The sequence below is a fragment of the Stigmatopora nigra genome, chromosome 10 (genome assembly GCF_051989575.1).
Source record: "Stigmatopora nigra isolate UIUO_SnigA chromosome 10, RoL_Snig_1.1, whole genome shotgun sequence".
Taxonomy (NCBI): Eukaryota; Metazoa; Chordata; class Actinopteri; order Syngnathiformes; family Syngnathidae; genus Stigmatopora; species Stigmatopora nigra.
In genome coordinates, this window is record NC_135517.1 from 8191654 (window position 1) to 8217580 (window position 25927).

At 38.0% G+C, this 25927-nt stretch overlaps 1 protein-coding gene across 1 annotated transcript in view; it reads right to left on the reverse strand.

Annotated features, from left to right (window-relative positions):
• Window positions 1–25927, reverse strand: part of cdh4 (cadherin 4, type 1, R-cadherin (retinal)) — a 122988-nt gene that overhangs the window by 25915 nt on the left and 71146 nt on the right. Inside the window, exons 3-6 of the mRNA XM_077725808.1 lie at window positions 24783–25009; window positions 19753–19935; window positions 8642–8797; window positions 3381–3525 (exon numbers count right to left, since the gene is read on the reverse strand). Coding sequence (XP_077581934.1) covers window positions 3381–3525; window positions 8642–8797; window positions 19753–19935; window positions 24783–25009 — 711 coding nt within the window. The remainder of the gene's footprint in view (window positions 1–3380; window positions 3526–8641; window positions 8798–19752; window positions 19936–24782; window positions 25010–25927) is intronic.

Genomic DNA, 25927 nt, shown 5'->3' on the forward strand with positions numbered 1-25927 from the left:
GTGCTAAAAATGTCAATCTTGTGGAAACAATGAGTTACAACAACATTCTAATAGCTTTTCGACTTGGCGAAAAAATATTTCAAACATTAAGAGAGTTCAGTATTAGATGGCCGATTTTGCAGAGAAAAATATGGTACATTTTACCTTGTTTCGGCATTAAGGTGAATTGAAACAAAAACCAAACTATAGTAGTTTTTCTCTCCACATTCTAAAAGAAAGTTGATTGGTTGCAACCATGAAGAAAAAGATCACCCCCATGTTTTGAAGGATAGATTTACATGATTGCAAGATTACACTTGTTTGGGAAAAAGCCAAACAATTTTCGGCATGGAATGCTTTGAATAGTTTTTCATTCCAATCAAGGATTGTGCGACAACTGATTACAAAACAACAGTTGCTCAATGGCATCGGCGAAGATTACAGTGTTTCTGTCTCATCTTGTTGTCACACAATAATACCAGCACATGTAAATGCTGAAATTTGAATACAATTTCTAACACTTGGAAATATCGTAAAATGTCAGCGTTGGGAATAAATTTTGGTCGAAGATAAAATCCTATATTCAATGGAGTAGATTGTATGCCTTCTTAATTAACACCTATACTTTCCCGCTGTTATAATAATTACGGCGGTGACCACCCTCAACATCCTCCACAATTTTCACACCTTGCACCAAATGTGTCTGCTATTCAAAGGACAATATAATTAATAATTACTTTGTCATTATTCATTCCTTCATTTTACGGACCTCCTATCTTCACAAGGGCTGGAGCCCAACATAGAGAAGTGGGCAGCAAGTGGGGTACACCCTCAAGTGGTTGCCAGCCAATTGCAAAATTAATTATAAGAATAACTACATAACAGGGTGACCCTGATATCTCGCATTTTGCAACGTGTAGTATAATTAGTAATCAACCAAAAAAAATGCTACTGATTCATTTTGATAATTGATCATCATGTAAAATGCATGTAGATGCATTTTCCAAAATATGTCCCATGTTAGCATTGATTAACAATAGTCGATGAAAATTATACTATGCACATTTAAAATGGAAACATTTGAGCTCATGGGTTTTATTACCCTTTAAATTGGTGTTTCCAAAATGCTTCAGTTGATATTTTGTGTGGCAAATCCCTTCTTGGATAAAGTAATAAACTCCAACCCATTTGATAATATGGACCTTCATTTTTAAGTAATATTTTTGATTCAGGTTTCCTCAAATATGGAAAATCAGTGATTTTACATACTCTAAACTAGAAAAAAAACACGGATGGATACCGAAATTGACCAATTTACATATATACATACGTACAGTACATAACCGTCACTACTGATGGCAGTGTTGCGATGACACGATATGATGAATAAGGCTGGCTCGAATGAATCTTTTCTAATGTTTGCCTCCCTCAAACCAGCTAGCACAAAATATTGTATTTTCCTCAACATCTGGTGACAGTAATGGTTCCCTGGAAATCTCGGTGGTGGCTTTCATGCTACATTAGTTTGGGGCATGTGTTGTAGTGCTTCACTGAACCTGTGATAAGTGTGTTTGTAGATGCACAAGCCAGTGATATTGCTAGTATACTTCTGTATCTTCTCTTTACTAAGAAGTACATCTAATATTTCAGAAAATATGTGTTGCTTAATGCTTAATGTATGTTTTTCCAATGTCAGCATATTTCGGTTTTGATGTTAGCATTATCCTATAATCAAACCATTTTAAATGGACAAATACTTTGAGGTGTGGACCAGCAATGTTGTTGTGGAATTTGGTAGAGGACCGTCCTCATGTACCCATTAAATATTCAAGAAGAACATAATAGTATGAACGAGACTAGTTTGTTTCAACAGGTGGATAAAAAAAAGGAGCAGTTATTTTTTTTCTTAAGAGATGACAACTGTTTTCAATGTGTTACTAAAATAGCCAACTTATCTTGAGGTTAACCTCCACAGTGGTCATTTGTTAACCTAATGTTTGTGAAGTAAATAGTATTCTCCCCAGAAGTAAATTACATCTAATCATTTTTTTGTATGTGGTCATCAATCTTATTTCTTACTTAAATTGAATCAAATAGGGAAGGAAAAACACAAAAAAACGTGTTTTAACGCATCAGATAGACAACGCCTGACTTTGTAGGAATGGACTGAAGTACTACCTATTTAAAAAATAATCATGTTATGATTATTATGATTAAAAAAAACATTCTCATTGAAAATGCTTTCACTTGCAACACAATATCCCCTTTTCTCATTTTGAACAAAGCAGCAAGCGTGGCAATGCTAAAATGAAAAAAGAAATGTCTGGTTGCTCTCTCTAATTAGGTTTTCTGTATATAGATCCACTCTCTTCTGAGAATCAACCCCCCCACACACCCACACACACATACACGAAGCCTTTCCATATTGTTTACACATCCCCTTGAGGTTAAACTTTGCAAGAGAACAATAACTGAACGCAGAGGAAACAAACATTGGTCCTCCGGGTCTGATTGTTAGAACAAGAGTTTGTCCAGTCGAGACGAGAAATTTACTTAAAAATTCTGCTCTCGCGTTTGGCTTGGTACTGACCATTTGCTGTGGTCCCTAATGCTAGTGGAAGTACTTGATCTCTCCCCGTTTTGGAAAGTTTAGTGATAGTAAATGCATGTTTAAAATATAAAGCAAACAGGCCCCAAATATCATAAAACATCATACCTTTTTAAAAGTTTTGAGATGTTAACGCAACTGCTACTGAATTGAATGAATCGATTGTATTTCTACCATTTAGTCCATCATTTGTCTGTCCAAAAAACAAACAAACAATTTTTTTTAGTCCATTTTCTTAACCAAAATAAATTGACTTTGGAAGAAAGAAATGGGTTCTCAAACCAAATAACCTTTTTAGTTTCATCAAGTAATTTTACGACTTCATAAAGCGCAAATTAATAAGTGGGGCAGCCAAAAGAACTACCATGCAATTTGATCCTGTTTGCTATCAACACAAATTACATTTGAAACACAATAATTGCTGTCAATAAAAACAGGCAGCGCTTTTAAGTTCCCAGTTGGAAGTAAATAAGCTAACAGAGTTTGAAAATTGAAAAAACGAACCCAAAAGCACATCTTTAAACCGTATTATCCCAAATTTCCAAAGAATCATGCAATCTGTAAGCATTTGTCACCCCACAGACAGTGATGTACTTGCAATTCAATTGGATTAAACATCGATCATTGTGCATAAAGTCACAATCCCTTTGATATTGGGTTTTCACCACTAATCTGGTGGTACAAGGACATGGCAACATATTTAAAAGCCTGAATGTGCTCATTTTTCAAATACTACCTCTGAGTTAAACATTTTTTTCACATTCAGACCATGGATACGGCAATTAGATCTTACCTGGTTTGGATCCTTCAGCCACAGAGCCATTGTAGACCTGATTCTTAAACTCAGGCCTATTATCATTCATGTCAATCACGTAAATATACAAATCAATTGGATTCTCCACTTGATTGCCATTCATGTCCACGGCATGGGCTCGAAGCTGTGAATACACATGCAAAAACAAACAAAGATGCCATCAATAGAATTCCAAACTTAAACATGAACAGAAACAATTCTTAGCCGTCCTTCAACAGTCTGAGACAGCAGACCACTGGGGGGATTCAATGAACTGAAACCATGCGTGGCATGTTCTCAGTCCAACTTTGACTTATTAATTGACAGCTTCTTTTAATTGGCTAATGCGTTCTGTATCGCTTTTGCAATGAACAACGAAGAAAGAATACAAATCAACATGGGATATATAATAGAAACGTCATGTATGAATTTGTTGAAACTCACATACAGTGTGCACACGCATGGTGGTGGTGTATAGAAATTGGAGGGTTTATGCTTGGGCTGATGTGACAAAGGTAATCATTCACATGATTTGTCCTAATCTCTAGGGCTCCTTTCACACACTTGGTTCTTTCCCCATCCTCACCAATAATATCTGACAAGAATTTGTGTCTGCAATAGCCACGCAGTAACTAACTTTGCTGTGAAACCCATTCCTCTTAATTTAATTCCACTAGAAATTCAAGTCCTTAGCAGAAATGCTCATTACATAAGATAACTGCTCCCTGAACAATTTAACCAATTTACTGTGGCTGCATATGATTAGCCATAGAAGTGTTATGTTTGGCTTTAATGTGTCTGCAAATTAGAGTGCATTAAAACAGGAATCCCCAAAGACAAAATAATTCATTTATCTTGTGTACTGCATATCCAGACGAGGATACACTGTAAACAGCCTACCATTAATGTTTTTGGAAGAAAAAAAAAACGGAACGCCCAGACAAACCCACGCAAGCAAGGGAAGAACGCTCGATTTACCATTAGAGCGGCCTTTGAGGTTCGTTTTGATCCAAACACTCACCCATTTTTGCATGCATTTTCAGCAAAGAAAAATGAGAAAATTCCTACCTAATTTAGTTGCTTTGTGAACTTTGCTGTGCTAAGATAACAAAACCTTGAAAACTTCAAGACTACTTAAGCACATTGAGACAAAACATCCCTGCAACTGCCAATAAACAGTTATTGAAGGGTATCAAAAAGTGAACAAGAAAAGTGTCATTGTTAGTTGAAGAACCTATTTCCTATTCGGAACCAACTAATCCTGCCATCTATCAAGGACGTTTAAAGGAAGTGTTTTAGAGAGTACATTGAAGCATATAGCAAAGCTCTTTCTACTTGTATCTGCAAAAGAAATAATGAAATAGTCGAGGACGTTGAGGTGCAGTTGTTAGAAAAGGTACATTGCACTACACAACACCTTAGTATGCGGATCAAATGTAGTGACTATACTTTGTTGGCAATAATACATTTCAAAAGAATCTGCTTTAATATTTATCATGTACCCAATTTTAGGGTAAAATTCATCACCACTGCAACATTTTATAAACCTTAAGACATAACTAAACTCTCAATAACATTGACTGTATACATGCATGGCGTAGTACAAATTATCACCGAGAGGGAAATGCTGGAAGCTGAAAAATGCCATTAGAGCTCAACTGAAGGTTTTTCTTTTGAGAACTGTGCACCTCTAGTGTATGGAAAATCTTGAAACTATTTCTCGCTACAAAAAGTTGCTGACCCATTCTTTGAAACGGAGACAGAATAATAATGCTGATGAGGGAGCTTTCTTGATGACCCCTAAAAACATAATAGGCCTCTCTTGGCTGTACCACAGCAGTAACAACAACAAAACCACCGAATCAATAGTTTTATCAACAGTGAATATGTCATAGATGTGTGGTTTTTTTGTTGTATTCATTCCTTTGTGACTGACTGTCTTTACTTCATCTGTGTTGCTTGAGTATTACATGTCTGTTATTCAGCATTTATGCGTCAGTCCTTGTGGCTTGTGTCATCTTCGGAATTTGCCCTGGAGATGGTAAAGTGTGTGTTTTCTCTGTCTGGTGGAAGAAATGTAAATGTGATCTGTAAGCCTGAAGGAATAAATGCATTTGTAAGGATTGTAAAAGCATATGTGAAATAACATTCTAGAAAACCAGCTTGGTATAAGAGAACCATACACTTGAGGAAAAATCCATCTTATATTTGTTCTTTTAAAAAAAATACACAGACGCACTTTTAACTGTTTTTCTCTGACTTCTGGGCATGTATCTATTTGGCTAGTTTTCCCACAAATATTGAGTGTTTACATTATGCTAACGTAAGTTATCGTGAGGAGGATAATATAATGCTAGTCTATGTCTTAAATTTCTTGTTAAATTTTCATAAAAACATGATTCGCAGAAACAGGTTTATTAAAAAACTATACGATGAACCCCACGCCGTCCCATTTAAAAATTAACAGTCTGTTCCTAAGACCTAAGATCAGTGACATTATCGTTCACTAATTCTCAAGTATTATTTTGTCTTATAGTCAAAAAGAAAAGGATTGGAAATAACATAAAGCAATGTACTGGATTTGAGACTTGGTTGCAAGCAGAAAATGTTCTGGCTGATGTCCAAATCAGCTGAGTTGGAAAATTGCGTTTACACATAAGATGTGTTGTGTAAATAACAGTATGTTACCAGACATCATCGCAAATCTGAAGAGGGCTTTTGAGAGTATTTTAGACTTCTATTTTGAGACCCAGGATGCTGTTCTTATTTTTTTTTTTTTGTGTTGAAAACCTTTTACCACTTCAAGAGCTGTGGAAAGTAATCTTAGTTTAGGGTCACCCTTTAAAGAAGAAACAGGAAACAAGAGAGAAGAAACAGTTTCTCCTCTCAAGGTCATTGATTTTTCTTCAGAATAATAAACAAAAGTTAGCTTATCTTTGTTTGGGAACTGAGAAAAAGGGAGTATTAGTGGTGGTTAAGGGTTATGAGGTTGATGGGGATGTTTATTTTCCTCACGTCTCTTTCACGTAAGCAGATGCTTAGTGTTTAGCAAAAAATAATAATAAAAAGGATGGGGTTTTAGAGCAGATACTTATAAGTAGTACATGGAATTGTGGTTTTACAGACTGTTGTTAGCCACAGACTGTCACAGAGTTTTCCGTAACATTAAAACGTTCAAAGGCTAATTTCGGACTTTGTCTGAATGCCCGTTTAATGCGAAATTTTCAAAAGTGTGCGTTAAATTATTTTGTCTACCCCTGGATCTTGTATTGAAGCCTATGGAAATGTTACATACATTTTAATTTAGTGTGAAACATGAAGTCTATACCCTTGAATTCTTTCCCAACATGTTGGTCGAAATCTGGGTTTGATACTTGTGTTAGACATTCTTTGGATTTACCTTTTTGTATTCTTTCCTTCGATATATAAATATATATAAAAAAGTGTGTTGCTACAACTCAACCAAGCATGAAAAACTAAATGTCATTTTTGCTTTTTTGCTGACTCAGAGGAGCTTTGGCCCACCAAGCTTAAAGCACAGACGATGATCCACTATCTTCACTTCCCCATGGCTCTAGTCTGTCAAAAACAGCAGGCTCTTCTCTCTTTTCACGCGAGTTGCGAACTAACAAGCAAAGTTTGCCCTATAAGAGCTCAGCGCTGCTCGGAACTTGCTGTCAAGTTGGAATGCGAGAGACGGGATAAATTTCCCCTGGGCCAATCGCTTGCAACGTTCTCTAACCCTAAATCATACATCACATCACAAGCAGCATGAGTCCACACAAGTCTAATTAGGAGCCCCATTCAAGTTGAAGACTCTTCAGTCTAAACCGCTCTCTTCTGAACAGACAGTGTATTGTATAAATACAGGGCCACTCTTCTTTCCTTGACACCAATAATCTCGCTGTGTTATTGATCCCAGTTCGCTTGTTGTGTGTCATGATAGAACCCGTGACAGTCGACAAACACACAAATTAGTTCACTGTCCCAAAACCCATAAGGCGACATTGGTCTACTTTTAAAAGAGTATGGAAATACCCTGGAAAGTACAAGAGACTTTAATCAAGAAGCCAATTCTCTCAAGATTTGTTCAAACGGCATGAGCCTTATGCGCACACTGCCGTCTACAGTTGACAGAGCTGTTGGAGTGATCAACTCTCCTTTATTCCATCGCTCCTCTGAGACAGGCGCATGGGTTTGAATTATTTCTAACAGCAGCATGGCCATCTATCATGCTGACAGGCACACAGGTACCACAGATATGATTCTCGAGCACACCTTGAACGGAGTTGCACCGCTCTTTGGCGATATGTAGTGAAAACTGTAATGTGTGTATATTGACCAATAACCCATTGCTAAAGGATCTCTCTAATGGCCTTGTATGTAATTCACACATACACAAAGCTGTTTTGGAGTGACCGATTATTTGTCACCATTTCATGAGTATATGTAATGCAGAACCCTGCAGAAAGCTGCCACTGGCATAGGCGGGGTTGAGTGCTCAATGGGAGGTTGCACATCTGTGTCAGTGTGCCCTGTATAACAGGGCAGCAGTTAGCAAAGGTGAAAGGGAGGAATGCAACAAGTGGGGGAGAAAACGCAGGGAGGACCTCGACTGCTTATGGCATAAACAAATACACAACACATCAATCATAGTCCATCACTAAGCCCAAAGAGTGGAGCTCTCAAAGTGCCACCCGTTGAATCGATCTCACTCTGACTGCACCTAAGTTAGACACAAAAAAAACACGCCACCATCGCCATTACCATATACACTGACTTATTTTTCTCGATTTCTAAGTGCATTATTATTGGCCAAACAGTTCACTCTGACGTCCCTCCCGAACTTTGTGTCCGACTACACTAATGTAGCAATTTAACTCTGACAGCTATGAATTGCACGCATTAACGTTCACTGCCAGACTGCCCAGTCCATATGAATTAACTGGTTAGACTGGCAGTGAACGCTTGTGCGTGGAATTGACAGCACTGCACATCAAGTCCATTTTCACTGGGAGGGTTGGCAGCCATTTTCAAATGTAAGAAATAAATATTAAACATTTTCTAGGTTATTAAGTCCTGCAAACGTGCCCTGTCTTGTAGCTTTGTTTTGCTGTGTATGGACATTAATGATGGAATGAGATACAACAGACAAGAGACTAAATGCGGGGTGACATTTCCACTGGTGATAATTAGCTGACTATATCAGTTTGAGAGGAAAAGTCAGTCTGACATAAAATACACACTATTTATTTCCTTACATGGAATGAGGCTCGCTCCTCTCTGTCCAGGGGCTGTGTGACAAACATGTTGCCGCTGACGGGGTCAATGTTGTAAATGCCACTGGGGGGTTGATCAGCACCTGCGCCAGTGATGCTGTAGCGAATGCCAACATCTTTGTCCTGGTCTGAGCGAATCTGTGGAAAGAGTCAGATAGGAAAATCAAATGAGGGCATTGTTCTGTTTGCCGGAGGCACTGATGGATGGTGCAATGGTGAATTCGCTTGACTTTGCCTCGACAAGGAAGTGATGCAAAATCCACCAGAAGTGGCCCAAAAAAAATCCCTCAAATAAACACAAAGTCCCCCAGATGTCTATAATTGAATCAGACTTAACTCAAAATCAACACAGGGTGACTTAGAATTGAATCAAATAATCAAATATCAGCAGGAAGTGACATCAATATGAAAAAAAGTACTAGAAATGTTATATATATATATTCACAAGACTTTGGTGGCACAATGGTGGCAATGTAATTTTTTATTTTGTAAGCTTGAGGATGCCTTACTTTTACAGAATGATAGCTTGACAGCATGGTGTGAAATTGCCAAGAACAACCCCATTTGTCTGAAGCATAATCTCACACTGTGCAATTCAGGTGTCATTTTCTTTATTTTACTTTTGGAGATGCTTCAGGATAGTGTATTTAGTACTTGGTCCTACAATAAAAAATATCAATACTATGACTCGAAGCCTTGTTAAAAAAAGGAGAAGGATTTTTATCATTCTTTCAGTGAGTGCCATTGATTTTCATTGTGGTCCAATAAGACATTTGAGTCACCGTACCTAATGTGTCAAGATTGAATTTACAGTCTCTGATGAAACATTCTCACCTCTGCATCTGTTTGTACTAAAACCAGTGAATGAAATGCATTAAACAGCAATAACAGTGAAGGTCAAAAGAAATCCACGCGCAATGTATGTAGTTATCTTTCATAAAAAAACATTTAAGTTCTAAAACAATAATGCAGTACTTATATCTGGATAGCACATCATTTTATTTTACACTATAGTGAGCGGATAATTTCCTTTCAATGTTCAGATTTTAGCCTGACTCATTCATTGTTTTCACAATATTGAATTGATTCAAAACATGAAAGAAAGGAGTAAAACATTCTGGATGTTTTGGGCTACAAAATGATTTTTTCTTTTTTTACAAACAAGAACGATTTATTTTGTTTGTTTGTTTTGGACTATTGAATTCCTTTGGCCCATTCTTTTGGGTACAATTCAAAGGGAATAATCACAGATTGGAAAGTGAAAGCTTGAATCCTTTTTTTTCTTTCTCTCTATCTTTCTCTTCCTCTCCTATGCAATTTCCTCGGTCTGTGAGGCTGCAGATCATGCATGAAAATGAAATGACTTCATCCGTTCAAGTTTGACGGCAGCTTCTGCATAAAACATCTCTCTGTTTGAACATGATACCCTCTCCTTTAATTTCCACAGTTGTCTTCACAACCACAGAGCAGAACTTTGATGAAAACCTTTTACAGGTTACAGCATTCTCTCCTAGCTGGAACACCAATCCAGGGCCAGGTGTAATGTAAAGTACACTGTCTATCAATCATACCACCAAGTCCTGTCAACAAGAGCTGCATATGCTGTATGTCATCTCTGTATGCTTCGATGCTACTGATTATATATGTTTTTAACAATCTAACTGCTAATCCATCACAGGCATTAAGTGTAACAACAATTTGAGTCATTTTGATTTCCAATAGAACATTTTGTTCCAGAAGGTCAGGGGGAAAATAAATGAAAGTCCATTCACTGCATTGGGTGTCATTCATTTTACAGGTCGTATTTTAGGTCATTCTTGCTGAAATAATAACACATTTTTGCAAGATTGAAGTAAACATCATATTTAATATTTCATATCTTTCCCCGCAATTGGCTGGGAACTGATTCAGGGAGTCTGCCTACCTACTGCGTTGTGCAAAATGAATAAATGAATATTTTTCTTTTTTTCTGGTTTAGAAGTGCCATTTTAAGTCTTGCAACTTGCTTGAATGCAGACACCAAAGATAATGTAAAATTTGGAAAAGTGTCACTAATGGCAAACAGATTTGCGAAAAAAAAGAGAGACTTGTACATATTCAACTCGAATAAAATCTGATACCACATTTACATATCTTGTTTTCATTTTTTTCCAAATTTCAATGAATAAAACACCTGATATTCAACACCTCAAATCTCAGCTTTCATTGGGCGAGCTTCGAATAATTTTACATATTTGCTTTTTTATTTTGGGACATCCTTTGTTTCAAGATTATTGATCTCTAAGTTGCAATATGTAGCCCCAAAAGATAAACATTCTCACTACAATAGTTCAAAATTCTTTTTTTTTCTTTGACTATGCACAGAGATACTTGCCATTGCACGTTGCTTGAATTCTAAAGTATCCCCAAAGTAGTTGGTATGTTGACGTAACAGTCCTGACCTGCTACGTGAACTCTTCTGCCAAGCCTGCTTGACATTCCACATTACGGTCGCCTGAGATCACATGTCACATTTTATGCTATATCTTAATAAGGAGAATTTATTCGAATGAAAGGAATAAATGAAAAAGCATGACTTCTCTGGATCCAGGGAATCCCATGAGTGACAAGTCTGCAATTGAACTATTAGAATAGAATGCTAATGACAAAAGATGGGATTTTTTTTCTTCTTCTCCCCAAGCACTGCCTTTCTTTCATTCTATCACCACCATCCATCTCGAGTTCTCTTTTTTTATTCGAGTTGCTCCCGGTGGAGTGACTGGCTACTAATCACACCAAAAAAAAAAGAAAAAAAATAGCAGAGAAAGGCAGATGTAAGGGACTTAACTTGATGTCTGTCTTCCTCAGATCAGACCAGACATCAGATAAGTGACCTATTTGTAGCTCTTTGAGAGTGATTTCCTTGATTACTGACAACCACTGGGATCCTCTGGGACAAGCTATCAGCGTGAGAAGAAAAATTGCAATGGATGGAGGGATAAAGGCAGAGGAAGTGAATGCAGTAAGGCGTTAGGAAAGATTAGAAGAAAAATTATTGTTCTGTAAAGCTCCTGGGGGTGACACGGGACGCAGTCACGGCGAGATATTCACTGAGCATAGCGAATTGCTGCCTAATTAATGTAGTACGAATGTTCATTCATTCATCTTCCGAACCGCACATCTTTGTAAGGATTGCGGGAGTTGCTGGAGCCTATCCCGGCTGACCTCGGGCGAAAGGCAGACTACCCCCAAGACTGGTCGCCAGTCAGCCACAGGGTTACACAGAGACAGACAATCACTCACACTGTCACCACCTCGCAGCCCTGATTGGCCAAGCAATGTCACGTGATCATTTGCAGTCAGTTATGGTCAAGCGAGGCATGTTATCGTGAATAGACATGATGAGTCAATGTGTCTTGACCGTTAATTTTGTCCAATTCTCCGTTGATTGGTCTGACCCTGCATAAAGACCCTTAGAGAAAACAATGCGAAATTCCATCCTAATTTGTTGTCCATTTCAAATGCCATTGGGCATCATGAAACACATCCTGTAGGTTTCCAAAGAAAAAATAAGACAGTGGTGAAAGCATTGCTTTGGGAAAACCTACAAGACAATCAAATTTAAACCTCCAAGGTGCTAATATGCATTTACTTTAGCGGTCTTTGTATTTGTTTTCCCGTAATTAAGTGCAGGTACTATATTTTATTGGAGATCAGCTGAAGGCTTCTACAACTCACGTTTTCTTTGGATGCTTGACAAAACTTGTGAATGTCTTAAGCTCCAGCATTTAACTTGATTTGAAAACATTGCCTTTTATATGTGGTGCTAGAGCACAATTGCTGAAAAATCCTATTTCTATAAAATAAAAACCTGTGTGCATTGAAAGTGTGTCTGTTTTGTATCAATAATGTGTGTGTTCATTATAAGATTGTTTTTGCCCCATACATCTGAAAGCTATTAAAGAAATTAGTCACACAAGCAGCAGGTGGAAAAATAGAAGATCTGATATAAAAAGAATATGCAGAAAAGGCTGTAGTACCCTGCTAAAGCTTTAAGGATGAAAAATATTAGACCACGATAATTGAATTCGGAACATAAAAGAAACTGCTCTAAACCTTAGGATGACCACCATTAATGAATTTGCTGGGTTGGAAAAGCATCTGAGCTTTCTTGAAAAATGGCAATTTGGTACATAGTGTCTCATCTCTCCCCGCTGCTACATCTGCCTATTCCGTGACAAGCACCACAGAGACTGCGACACAAAACGCTAGGGCTCTGAAATTCCAGTTTTGCATTGCTGTGATGCATGCTGCTTTGCCCCTCATGTGAAATGATGTGCGCTCTTTACGATTGCTACGAAGCATTCCAGCCTGGTAGGCCATCCGCTCAAACGGAACAATATTCCATAAGACAAAACCGTTAAAGCTGATGGCATAAAAAGCTCGGTTGACAAAATAGAGATAGCCTTCAGACTTAATTTTCCTTGCAATGCAATGACAACTACACATACATTACAAGAGCTATAAAGGCAATCTGGGGAGGTATTTTATTGACAAGGAATGGTGCGGATCACTTTAAAAATAGTCACAAAGGGCGTTTGTGAGACAAATGCTGCACAGAGCCTGCTTTAATGTCTCTCAAATGATCTGTTGACATCCAACACGCGCAGTCTTTTCTGATACTTGAAAAGCAGTGCATTATGGACCAGGAAGAGAATAGAAAGTGACTAATGCTCCATGCAACACAGAGATATGAAACGTTTTGGCCTCCATTATTAGATTTTTCTGTAAGAGTTGCCACTTTAGTTCAACCCCACATTGTACTGTTCTTTCTTACCTTTCTATCACATTATCATCCCAAGCCTTTATTGAGCACTCGTTTGCTGCCACTGATGCTGCTAAACATCCAATCCATTTGACTCCCAGTCAGAATTAATTTTCTATCTCCTAAAATAGCTCTGAAATGTGAGCATTTACCCAGCCACTACTTCTAGTTTAAAAGAATTGGATATCTATAGTTGTCAAAGGCAAGAAATTTGTTAACAATCAATGTTTTGTTCTGTTATTGTAGGTCATCATTAATTTGTTTCTGTTCTTATTCTTTTAGTCATTCAAATATTTTTTTAAATTACACAAACAGATTCACTTGCCCTCTAAAAAAGGTTCAAGCTATGTAATTATCAGTAAAATAAAGCATTGGTATTTTCAGTGTAAATGTAGTTATCATAATACCTGTTCCAAAGTTAGAGTTATTATAGACGACCCGTAATACTAGCTCTAAAATGCCGCTGAGCTTGATTTTAATCTCTGGCTCACAAAACAATTAGTTCATGTTTGTTTTTGTGCAAAAAGAAATATTGAACGTCTACAAAAGCTGTTAATGCGCTGGAGTGAAATGTCAAACTGCAAAATTCTGTCAGTTTTGGTGAAAGATAGGAATAAAAAAAAGCTTTCTGTGTGGTTAACGTGCTCTATAATTGAGTTTTGACATTAAAACTTTCAACTTTTAATGCACCATTAATGATTATTTCATCAGCTCCCTTGTCTTATTTTTGATGAGTTACCCTGAGGAAAGAACAGTTCCACAGGTTTTACATTTTGTAGCTTTAAAAAATAAATGAGATGCTTTCTCAAGCATGGCCTTGTGTTCATGCATGCGCGTCACTGCCCCTACCTCAGACCATTAACCAGACGATGGAATGAAATGTAAGACTGGTTACAAAAAAAAAAGAACCAATTACAGGGAGAACAAATATTAATGGTAGTTAAGAAATGACGAACAAACCCAATTATGGCATTAGCCAGGCAATTTAGAGGAGCTCTGCAGGACGAGAGAACCCCGTTGAAATGTACCAGCAGTCTCTCTGCATTACAATAATAGCATTAATTGCCTGGAATCACAGCGTGGGAGAAGAATGAAGAAAATAGTATAGCCATTAACCTTCTTCTAAAGCACAGCAGAGACATTCTATGTACAATGGCATGGAGGATTCAAAGGCGTGCATTTTTGTCTTACCTTACGTTATCCCATCTTAATTTTTTTTTGCATATAAGCAGCACCGTTAAAATTGCCTTAAAATCGTTGAATTTGAAAATTTCTCGCGTGTAAAACGCCCCCTGATTTACATAGGAATAAGAAGTTCAAATGTGTTACTTTGAAGGGATAATATTAAGAAAAATTATCACATCTGAGATACTGTATGAATCCATAAGATCGTCTACTGCATTGCACATCATTTGGGTCAATATCATAAAGAAGGTGGGTTTTCTCTGGGTACTCTGGTTTACTCCCACATTCCAAAGACATGCATGGTAGGCTGATTGGACACTAAATTTCCCCTAGGTATGAGTGTGACTGTGAATGGTATTTGTCTCTTTGTTGCCCTGCAATTGGCTGGCCACCAATTCAAGTTGTCCCTCGCCTCTGACCCAAAGTCAGTTGGGATAGGCTTCAGCACCCCCCACCACTCTAGTGAGGATAAAGCAGTTCAGAAAATAATTTTTGAGCGACTAATATGGCTTATATGCCAGAATATGGTAGTTACAAATTAGGCTGTAAAGTTGCAGTTTAAATAGTTTGGCTGCAATTTTCTCCGAATACAAGATGATGAAAAAAATTAAATACTGTAGATCACAGGTTTTCCATGGACAAGATGTGAAGTCCTGGTGGCCTTCATAAAAGAATAACAGGGCTTTTAGGAAGGTAGGGGATGCCTCTGTGGCGCTGTGCAGCGTTCTTCTTCAAGCTCCTATTTCCACCATCACCCCGCAATCTTTCAACTCAATCTACTGACGTGTTCCTGCCGGAGCAACAGGGCCTTGAAAGCCTGGCCAGTCAGCCGCAACCTGAGGGCAGTTGCAAGCACTTCTGGCATGCCCAAGGCAGACCCGTTCCAACCAATCTTTTAAAGGCCGTACTTGAAAGGAAGGCTGTGTTTAGATGAGGGAGTTGCTCGAGCTGCCAATGAGAGTCCAGAGGGGAGTCTCGGTGGTTCAGAGTTGACGGCCAGTGGGATCAAAGCGGTTGACAGTTATTTAGTGAGAGGCTGAGGTTTCGTGTGGACTGCAAGAGCACACAGCGTATAGTGCTGGGTTGATTCCAATGGGACAGTCGCTCATTAATTATCTAAGAGGAAATATTGTGAATGACACCAAACGAAGCTTACAAAGGGTGTTTTTTACAACTTGTACCCGTTCGTGACTTACAGGCAAAGTGATGGCTTTAAGAAAGAAACTGTGCCATTCTTTGTCCTATTTTAGTCAAGTGAATCAATCAAATCCATTTACAAGGAAATGGATAAGGGAAGTAGAAATCAGGGAAGAATCAGAGCAGCTATTCCTGGAAAGCTTGTTAGTCTAGATGAGCCGGAATGAATGGCACAGATTCCGCAAGGATAAAAACTGAGAAAATGGAAATGGGGCCTTGTCCTGATTCCTACCTTGAAAGAAAAGCAGTCAACAAACTATCAACTTGAATTGAAAGACTGAACTAACTCTGAGCTCCAATCACAAGCAGAGCACTAGGGTGCATAGTGCAAATGGGTGAATATAAAAAAAATAAAAAGTATTGTTAAAGTAAAAGTAATTCATGGAGTTTTGGGGTTATGTATCATCAACGTTCTTAAAGCGCATGACTAAAATATTGAAGGACAATTGCAAATTCCCATCTTTGGGGTGGTATAGTAAAATAAGATCATTAAACTCAAACACAGATGTTATCATTAAATTAGATTTAAACATTTTCAGCCATCAGGAATGTAAGAATGTCAAAACACGCTTCCCTAATTTTAATAACAAGTGAGGAGCTTGGAAGCTGCAGAGCAGTCCCTGAAAAATAGTCAAATGATGATACAATTTATCACACTTTGGTTGAGGTGAAATTGCTATGTAAAATTACGGTGTATACAATATTACTATTCTACACTTCAATTTTTATAATAAATAGTCAATACTGAAACTATCCAGTACATAAATACCTTGTGTTTTGAGTGTTAAAGGCTAATTTATATTTCAAACTTTGTTTGAGCTTCCCGTTTTCTTTTGATTAAATGTCACCACACGGGAAACCATTTGTTGTGCCTTTGACCCATTTACACCCCGGTTTCATCTTGCGAAATTGTTTGAGAGTCCAATAGGCTCTTCAAAAATAATGAGTTAACACACACCATGCTGCGTTGCTGTGCTCCTCCTCAGCTGAAAACCTTCAGTGATTTTCTTCAAAAGTGATGGCATGATCAAAGTCATTCCTGATGGATATCATTACTGTTCAATTGAACTCTACCAGAGGGCACAGTCACGTGCAGCCTTGTGCTCAAGGAAAAAGACACTATCCAAATTCTTCTATCACTTTTCTCGTCTCATCTCATTTTCTGCACTGCTTTAACCTCACTAGGATCATAGAGGGAGACAAACAACACTTCACGTCCACACTCATACCTAGGGACAGCTTACAGCCTACCATGCATGTCTTTAGAATGTGGGAGGAAACCGGAGTACCCGGAGGAAACCCACGCATGCACAGGGAGAACTACACACAGATGGACATGACCTGGCGCTCACCACTCGTGCCACCTGTCTCATCTTCCTTTATTCAAAATGTCTCAACTGAGTGTGTGCAATTGTTGTCAGGTGCTTTTTAATCCGTCGAGGCATAGTCGGAAGAATAGAATGCTTCAAACGCTAATCAAATGTAAGTGGGGTCTTTTGATCAGTTGACTTTCCTTCTATTTTGGTTCATTAGTTCAACATAGCAAAGCTGGGGAACACCATGATTGGCCTGAAATTTACACAGGCTGAATTGCAAACAAGAATTACCAAAAAAAATGACGGGGGAAAATGTAGTAAAACTCACAATAGGAAAGAAGATCTTAACGGTCTGGGCATAACAGTTTTAGTCTCCAAAGGAATACCAATTGACATCAAATAAAAAGGCTTGGGTTCCTTGTCCACTTACACGGGATCAAACTTCCATTCAATTTCATCAGCTAAAATGATACTTTCTATAGTGTCATCTTTAATACCTAAAGACGTCATATCTGTCATTGTGTTTTGTTAGTACATGAATTAAATGTCTGTTCCACACAAAGCAAATGTATGAGAAAAAATCATCACATTTAGAGTGTTCTTAGTCATATCATTGTCTGAGCATGAAAGGCCTACTTGTTCTTCCTTTGGATGTTGATTTGCCGAGGGAGTAGAGGATTGAGCTTACATGGTGATTTAATTTGTTAGTAGGAGATAAAGCATTAGGGATTCGTTCAAAGTGTAATGTTTCTCCTATGGTGCCTTTCTCCATTAAAATCATATATCTAGCCGTCCAACCATGTATCATCCATACCAATTATCCTCTGCAGTATTGCATGAGCTTGCTTCCCCAGCTGACATAAAGAAATGAGCGAGCCACTACACCCCGGATACATCACAGTCTATTACAGGGACAATTATGTGCACTCGCTTTTGCTTTTAAAGATATTGTAGGGGTCAAAAAATAACAGGTTTCATTGAAAATACTGTACTCTCGGCTAAAAACCTCCCACCTGACATATAAGGAAAACTGCTTTTCATATCTATCTTGAAAATAGCAGGCTGACTGGAAAAAGGAACTATTTCATTATATGTCATGCATTTCTGCTTGGTTATATGAGGAAAACTGCCTCCAATGCTGAAATGAACACACTTTTATGCGTTCAAGAGTAACCGGCAATAAATTAATTGCAATTAACAATTGAAAGTCTGACCAACCCCAAAAAACAACATTTAAGTGATAGTCTAAAAATATGGTGATGGGCTTTAATCAAAGACAAAATTCATTCATGTTAATCTCTGACAATGAGGTGCACAACTCAATTTACTCTGCAGCAAAGCTCCCCTTTTTGCTGGAAATTGACACACCAACATTCCATCAGCACTATCGAGCGCCTCATAAAATTCTGTCTTTTTTCCCCAATTGCTCATCAAGTCTCTGCATGCATGTAAAAAATTGGAGGTTAATTCACCTTCAACATCTAATGCTCAGGATGAGAAAGGGAGTAAAGGAGTTCTCATTTCTCTGTGAGGGCAGCACTTTCCGGTTCCTTCGCTGGTACTCCATCTTATGTGTGTTTTGTCTGAGTGAGTGTTGTTGAGCTTTAGTGGAAAATCTGCCCTCATGCCAACGCACTTGGGAAAGGCGATTTCTGTAATGCGGCAATGTAAGCTTCGCTGTACAAATGGGCGTAAGGGACTTTGTGTGGATATTTGTGTGCGTGCTTGTGTGTTTGTGTTAGAAATGCCAGCAGAAAAGCCGCATGTCTGTGTGGGTGACTGATAAGAGACGGCCAGTAAGGAGAGTTAAGTGCAAAAGCTGTATGCCTTCCACTGAAACTTTTCTTATTTGAACATTGTCACCAACAAGCAGCAATCAAAACCAGGTTAGCTAAAATGTAGTCCTTCCAAAATATAATAGGAAATTACCTCTAACTTAAACAATAATTGCAAGATTGCTATATTTCCTACCAAACACAATGAAGTAGTTCAATTGGGGTTGACTTTTCTGCTGTGTTTAAAATGAATCAAAGCAGTATAACTGCGCATTTTACTATCAGTGAGTCAGAATATGCGAAAAGATTTTCTTGCGTTATCACAAGAACACTTCATTTCAATAGGGACTTCATGCAAAAAATGCAGACATCCACGGGAAGAGAAAACTAAATGAAAGTGAGTTTTGGCTTGCTACACTAGGGAGAATGTGGGCGTTTTGATAACTACAATAATTAATGTGGAAGCTCTTTTATAAGAGAAGTACAGAAATGTGAAAAATACGCCATTGACTCAAGATGCAGGGGGAAAAAACCATTCATCTATTCCTCCGAGACCAAGCATAGTTTGGTTTTTGTACATCTTCTGTTCATTTTTCACAGTATGAAAAGTGTAATACTATAATAGATTTTCTAGTCAAAAATATAAAATAAGCACAATGATTTCATTGTGCCAGCTGTGCTTTCATTACATGGACTTAATAGGCATACTGTGAAATAACATTATGAAGTCAGTCCGTGGTGATAATGAATTAACTGCGTCATGGAATCTATTTGTGTTTTGATTTTGAACTTTTGCTATCTTAAAATAACACTCACCCTGACAAGCATATGAGGAAAGGGTCCTCGGGAGTTCTCAGGTACGTTAATGGGTGGGATGACCCAGTCTCTCTTCTGTCGCCTCAGCCCGTTACCATAGGAGCTTCTTTGATGTTTGCGGAGAAACTTGATTACTCTGGGTTGAGAATCCAAGGCTCTTGATAGCATTTCGTCAATGCCAACCTGGAGAGAAAAGAAAATATGTCTCATTAGGCTATTTTTTTCTTCTTTTAGAGTTAGCATTTTGTAAAGGAAGTTTGAAATTGATTTTCAATGGCTCACGCACACGGCAACAATTACAGGGAGTTAAAAAAATAAACGTGAGAGCGGCATATCATTTTCAAGTAACGGCGTAGTATATTTCATAAAGTTGCTGACAACACAGGTGAACTGCATGAAGGGCGTTTTGCGAGGACTTTTCTGCAATCTTTTGCAAGACTTTTCATCTTTGTCTTCTATTACATTTTGCAAAACCCAGTAAACATTGTGACATTTCCCTGTCAAGGTATCATCAGATAAAATGAATATTGATTAAATGCTGCTTGAATAATATAGGAAGGGAATAGAAGAATGACATATCTTTTCAGTAAGATTGCTTGTACTTTGATAAATGGCTGTGCAGTCTTTCCCTCAAAACCTGGTTAAAACTAAGCAATAACCTTTGTATAATAGTTGTCAGTTGATTAAATTACATTTCATTTTGAGATACAGTTATTGATTTCTAAAGCACACTCGCATTACCTACAACAAATAAAACAACCTGACATGGACTGGTTAGCCTCGGTTCGCTTGCTGACATTTTTCATTATTGAATGAATACATTTAGGAACACAGTAGCAACATCCCACATTTGTGCATGTCAATGTATGTGTAAATGTTTATAAAAAGGACTTTAGGTATGATAGACTAGATGGTGTTTCGGTCACCTGCGGCACAGTTCTAAAATCAGTCTTTTCTGTGGTGGATGACAGAATACATTTTCACTTTTACTGTCCAGCAACTTTAACAATGTTGCACGATTAGTCAAATTTTGTTAAGTAAGGACATATTAGTAATTTTGTTTTTATGTATACCACATCCTTTTTCAATTTTATTCATAGAACAATTAATAGTATATTTAAGAGAGGTCTACCCTGACCCGACTTCAGATAAAGTGATAAAGAAGATGAGATGAGATGTACTGATAACCTTGTTAAAAGCCAGCGTATTCTATTCTATTCAATTCTTTACCAAAATTACACTGCAGCTTGTCTACATAATATCTCCTACCAATGTGGCCTTTTATGGACAAGTGAAACGCCCTAAAACAAGAAAATGGTCTTAGTGTCAGACTTCTCTCTTCAGCTAAAGATTGTATTTTCATCTGTTGATCTGTCATATACCGGTAATCCACCTAATCCGATTGTAGTCGTTCATAATACACAAAAGCAAGCACGCACACAAACATAACCTTGTAGAAAGGTTGTCGCCAATAGAGAAATCCTTCAGCTAAGCCCAACAGGACACACCCAACACAGTATTACACGTACACCATTTGTGAATTGATTATTTTACTTATATTAATCCTGCAAACAGAGGCAGCCAATGTGCAAATTCTTTACCCATGAGAAACCCAAGACATTGGCCACTTGAGCAAACAGGGAATATGTTGAACTGACGGTAATGTCTCACACATTTAGAGTGCAGAGGATTGGGATATAGGGTCATTGTAGGCCAACTCTCTGGACAACCAAGCAATTGAATTGATAGGACGGAAGCAGAATGTGAGGAGATTGGGGTGTGTGTGTTTAGACCATCACACGAGTAGCTAGAGGAACAGATGTGTTTCCCTGATAAGATGAAATTGCAGACACCTATGTGCCAGTAGAATCACTAGTATTTCCCTTCTGTGAGTGTGTCGTCTTGGCAGAATGTACCTTAGTTTATTACTGTAAAATAACTAAATATTAGGGCATTTTATGAGATTTTTAGCGTCCAGAATCAATTCAAGTCTACTTATTGTATTCCAATTTATTTCCCTATTTTGTGTAAATAAATAAGATAGACTAATTTAACTTATTTTCCTGCCATGACTAAAATATTCATGTATTACAAGTTGCATGGTTAGTACCTGGTTAGTATATGAAACTTATTGGCTTTTGTTTTCTTGACTGTATCATACTGCTCTACTAAAGTACTGAAGTTACATATTCATTAAAGCATTAGATGAAAGAGTAGAAATACAAATAATAAATGCATTCATAAACAAGAGAAGTATGTTTTATATTCACCCACAGATAAGGCACACAATAAAAAGCATACTCAACAGTCTATTCGTTCATTTGCCATTATAATGCAAGTCATTGTGGGAAATCTATCCATTTCTATAAAATGTACTCGTAAATGTTTTTTTTTTTTCAATTTTATTCTGCTCACCCAACATACTACAATATCTACTCTGGTAGATGATGGTAAAATAATAATGCATGTCTTTATAGACAATAATATGGACCTTTAAAACACTCAAGCACAAGTACCACTCCAGTCATTTTTCCCTCCCTTCCAGCATTTTCGTGTGCTAATACTATGGTTGGGCTTTCATCTTGTATCCTACTATCAGTATAAACATACCATGCATGACTAGTTGCTGTCTTAGCCACTCAGCGTGGAAATGCTGACAGCTCAGAAGCCCTGGCAACAATGTATTTTCTTCTGATTGGCTTGGTTGCAAAGTTACTTGAGAAATACTGCAGTAATGCCAAACTAAAAGATTACTCAGTCAAAAATATTATGTAGGAAAGCTGGGGCAAGTTTTAGGCTACTGATTCGCCCCATGGGATGGATTTTGCTCCGTCAAAAGGCTTGTGTGTTATTTCAGAAATAGACAACTACTATTCAGTCCCCTGTCATGTGCATGAGCATATTGCTACGCATACATATTGAAGCGTGCATGTGCGTGGTTGTGCACACAAGCCATAGAGCCAAATCGTTTGGCCCGTGTTCTACCAAGGGCTTCAAAAAGCTAGAGGCAGTAGGGCCAGCTGGCAACTCTCTGCTCCGGGGTATGCTGCGCATTGTGCGGGATGTTCTACAGGCATGAAGCCCCTCAAGCTGTGGAGCTGACATCTGGAAGTTCTCAGTCTGACAAACAAGTTGAACAATACCACATGAGCTCATTTCTCATTTGCTGCACTGTGCAATATTTGATCTAACTAAGACTTTTAAATGTTTTTTTTTTTTTTTTTGGTCTCCCATGTCTTAACATCATTTTTTTTCATTTGCTGTCATGTAGGAAAAATAAAAGATCATAGTACAAGTCCTCACAAAGAACATGCCACCCAGGAGATGCGCTTAATAAGAGAAGTATTGAGTATAAAAGGAATGTTAAATTTGTAGTTGCACTTTAAAACGCACAGAATTCCAAATGAGGTATTTGGTGCTGTCTGCGTCCATTATTAAGCATCAGTTTAAGAAATTAACATGAAAAGTGCATTCATTTAGCACTACGGATTTTAGCTTTTAGTGACCTTGAACCACAGGGTCCAATGTTTCCCCACCTGCCAGCATTTGTAATCTACTTTGCACAGGTGAGACTATCTTGAACAGAGTGTGGTAAAAATGCAAATCAAATAAGCACCAAAACCTGTTCTGGGAACCAGTGGATTTCAGATCCGTTGGTGCATAACTAATAGGCTCTAAGCTGGTGGAGAAAGCGAGCCACCATGCCATGAAATCAGTATGGGTTGGAGAGCATTCAATAAGAGCCCCACCTGTGTGGGGTGTGATAGCATTTGTGCATGTACATGGTAGAAAAAAACTCACAGGCCAAAAATGTAGAAATGAACACTGGAAAATGAACATTACCGGTGCTCTATTTTCTTTTCATATAACAGGTAGGCAAGAGTTATTTAAAGCAAATGAATGCACTCTCAAGATAGCTACACAACAAAGCTCTGATGAGAGATAAATCTCGCATGTAATTGGGATAATGTTTCGCTTCACCTAATAAAATGAATAAGATAGATGAGGCATCCGTTAGCCTTTGTTTGATCTGAGCAACCTCTCAAAAATGTTTAGGTTTCTACAAATTGGAAACAAGGTAAAGAACAAAATGGCCATAGAATGGCAGGTATGGTCATTCCAGGCTAGCAATCTTGTTATTAAAAAAGTGTAAGTAAGCCATCAGTGTGTAATGTGCCCTTGTTCTATTGGGTTTTACTCTCCATTGATGATAATTGTTTTTTCCAGGGGACCAATGGCAGAGTCGCAGTGTCAAAGCGTACTTACTATCTCTACAGTCAAGTAAAAGCGAACATATCAACTCCTAGTTAGAGTTTGTTATTCAACCCATCTAAATGTTTGCCCAAATAAATTGATGAAGTGATCTCTATGTTACTTTGTTATGAATAATCTCTGGGGTCCCCTTCCCCATGGGATGTGGACATTACGCCTCAGTATTGAAGCATTTGAACCAGGCAAGCCACCTCATCTCGCTCCTCTCATTGAGTAAGAGCAGTGGCTTTATCCCTTCCTGTAAAACCAAGTTTCTCATCCACTCTCTAAGGGAGAACCCAAACACCCCAATGTTAGTGTTTTTGTCGCAAGCTTGTCACGATAAGTGAGGTTAGAGGGCAGACTTCATCTTCATCCTGGAAGAACAATGCTGTATTTACCACACTGTAGATACAACGATGATTCGTTTGTCATTCTCCACATGTGCTAAAAGCAGAGACATGGTTCTACTGGACCAACAAACAACTTGTCAATCCAGTTTAATTTACAGTAGTTTGCTGTAAAGACAATCTATTTTTAGATGCACATCCATATTCAAGATCTTCTATATCTCAAACCCAGATATAGCTCCCATTCTTTATCAATAATTCATTGGTAAAACTCCCACCAGTCAAAATAGAAAAAAACAACACTCAAGCTTGACATATTTTGGTACATTTTGTCACCTTTCCAATGTGAGATAATGCACTTGTGCTTTAAACTGAGTTCAGCGAATGGTGTATAAACAGTATGTAAAAGGGTGCAAACAGACATCATACCTTTGTCAGGGGTAAAGGGTGAGGATGTCCTGCCGGTGCCAGTTTAACAGTAGTCTCCCAGATGTGTGGCTCAAAGACCTCTCGGGCAGTCACCATGAACTGGACGGATTCCGAAAGGTTTGCAAACTCTTGCTCAGCATACACGACCCCGTCGGGCTTCACGCTGAAGTTGGGGTCGCTGCTAACAAAGCCCATCTCTCTGCTGTGCTGGCAGTCTTCAAACTTGACTGCAGGGAAACAGAGAGAACGAGGTTAGAGAATTAGAGAACATCAAAGTGAGATTTACTTCATGAGAGTTTGGCAAATCCTTGACACATTTTAAGATTAACCTGCACCCATCAAAACATATCTTGAAATATCTCATCCCTTTTGCTGTCACTTCTGATTCCTCACTTTGACATCCCTGGCAAAATGAACTGCTTATCTTTTTCTGAACCAGATACACAGGGGAGACTAATTCTCCTTTGTATCATTCTTCTTTCCAAACTAGACAGATAGCAATGTCAAAACACAATTTCTCTCAACTTCTCTGGGGAAGGCTTGAACAGCAGGCCCAATGGATATTAGGCTCACTGGCATGAATGCAGCTAAAGCTGTGCTGCCAAGCACATTGGTATCATGTTTGTTGAGGCACAAGGGATGCCCCCCCAACCAATCTCTAAGGATTTACACTTCACATAGATTTTGCAAGGCATTCCCAAGGTGTCATATTAATAGTACAATTATGTTCTCATTTAATAATGACATTTGAATCCTCAAAACTTCTGTGTACTGTATTTTCTGTCACACTTTCACTGGTCCTGCGACTTATATATCTTTAAATTTTTTTCTCTGACCGCCAACCACTTGTTATGCTATGTATTTTTTAGGCTGTAGTTGTCCACAAAATAGTTAATATATTACATTGTGTGGTACTCATTTGACTGTTCCCAATTTTCCTATTACTTTAATGTATAATGTTGTATAATTGAAGATAAGATGAATGAATGTTATTTAACTTATACTCCAGTGGAAGTTGGAAAAGAAGGTTTTCAACTATCTCAGCCCTGATTAATTACATCATTACTTATTCTGTCAATATAGTGCATGAGTAAATGTTTCATAAACATTGCAAACACAGACACATGAGTGATGATGAGCGCTTC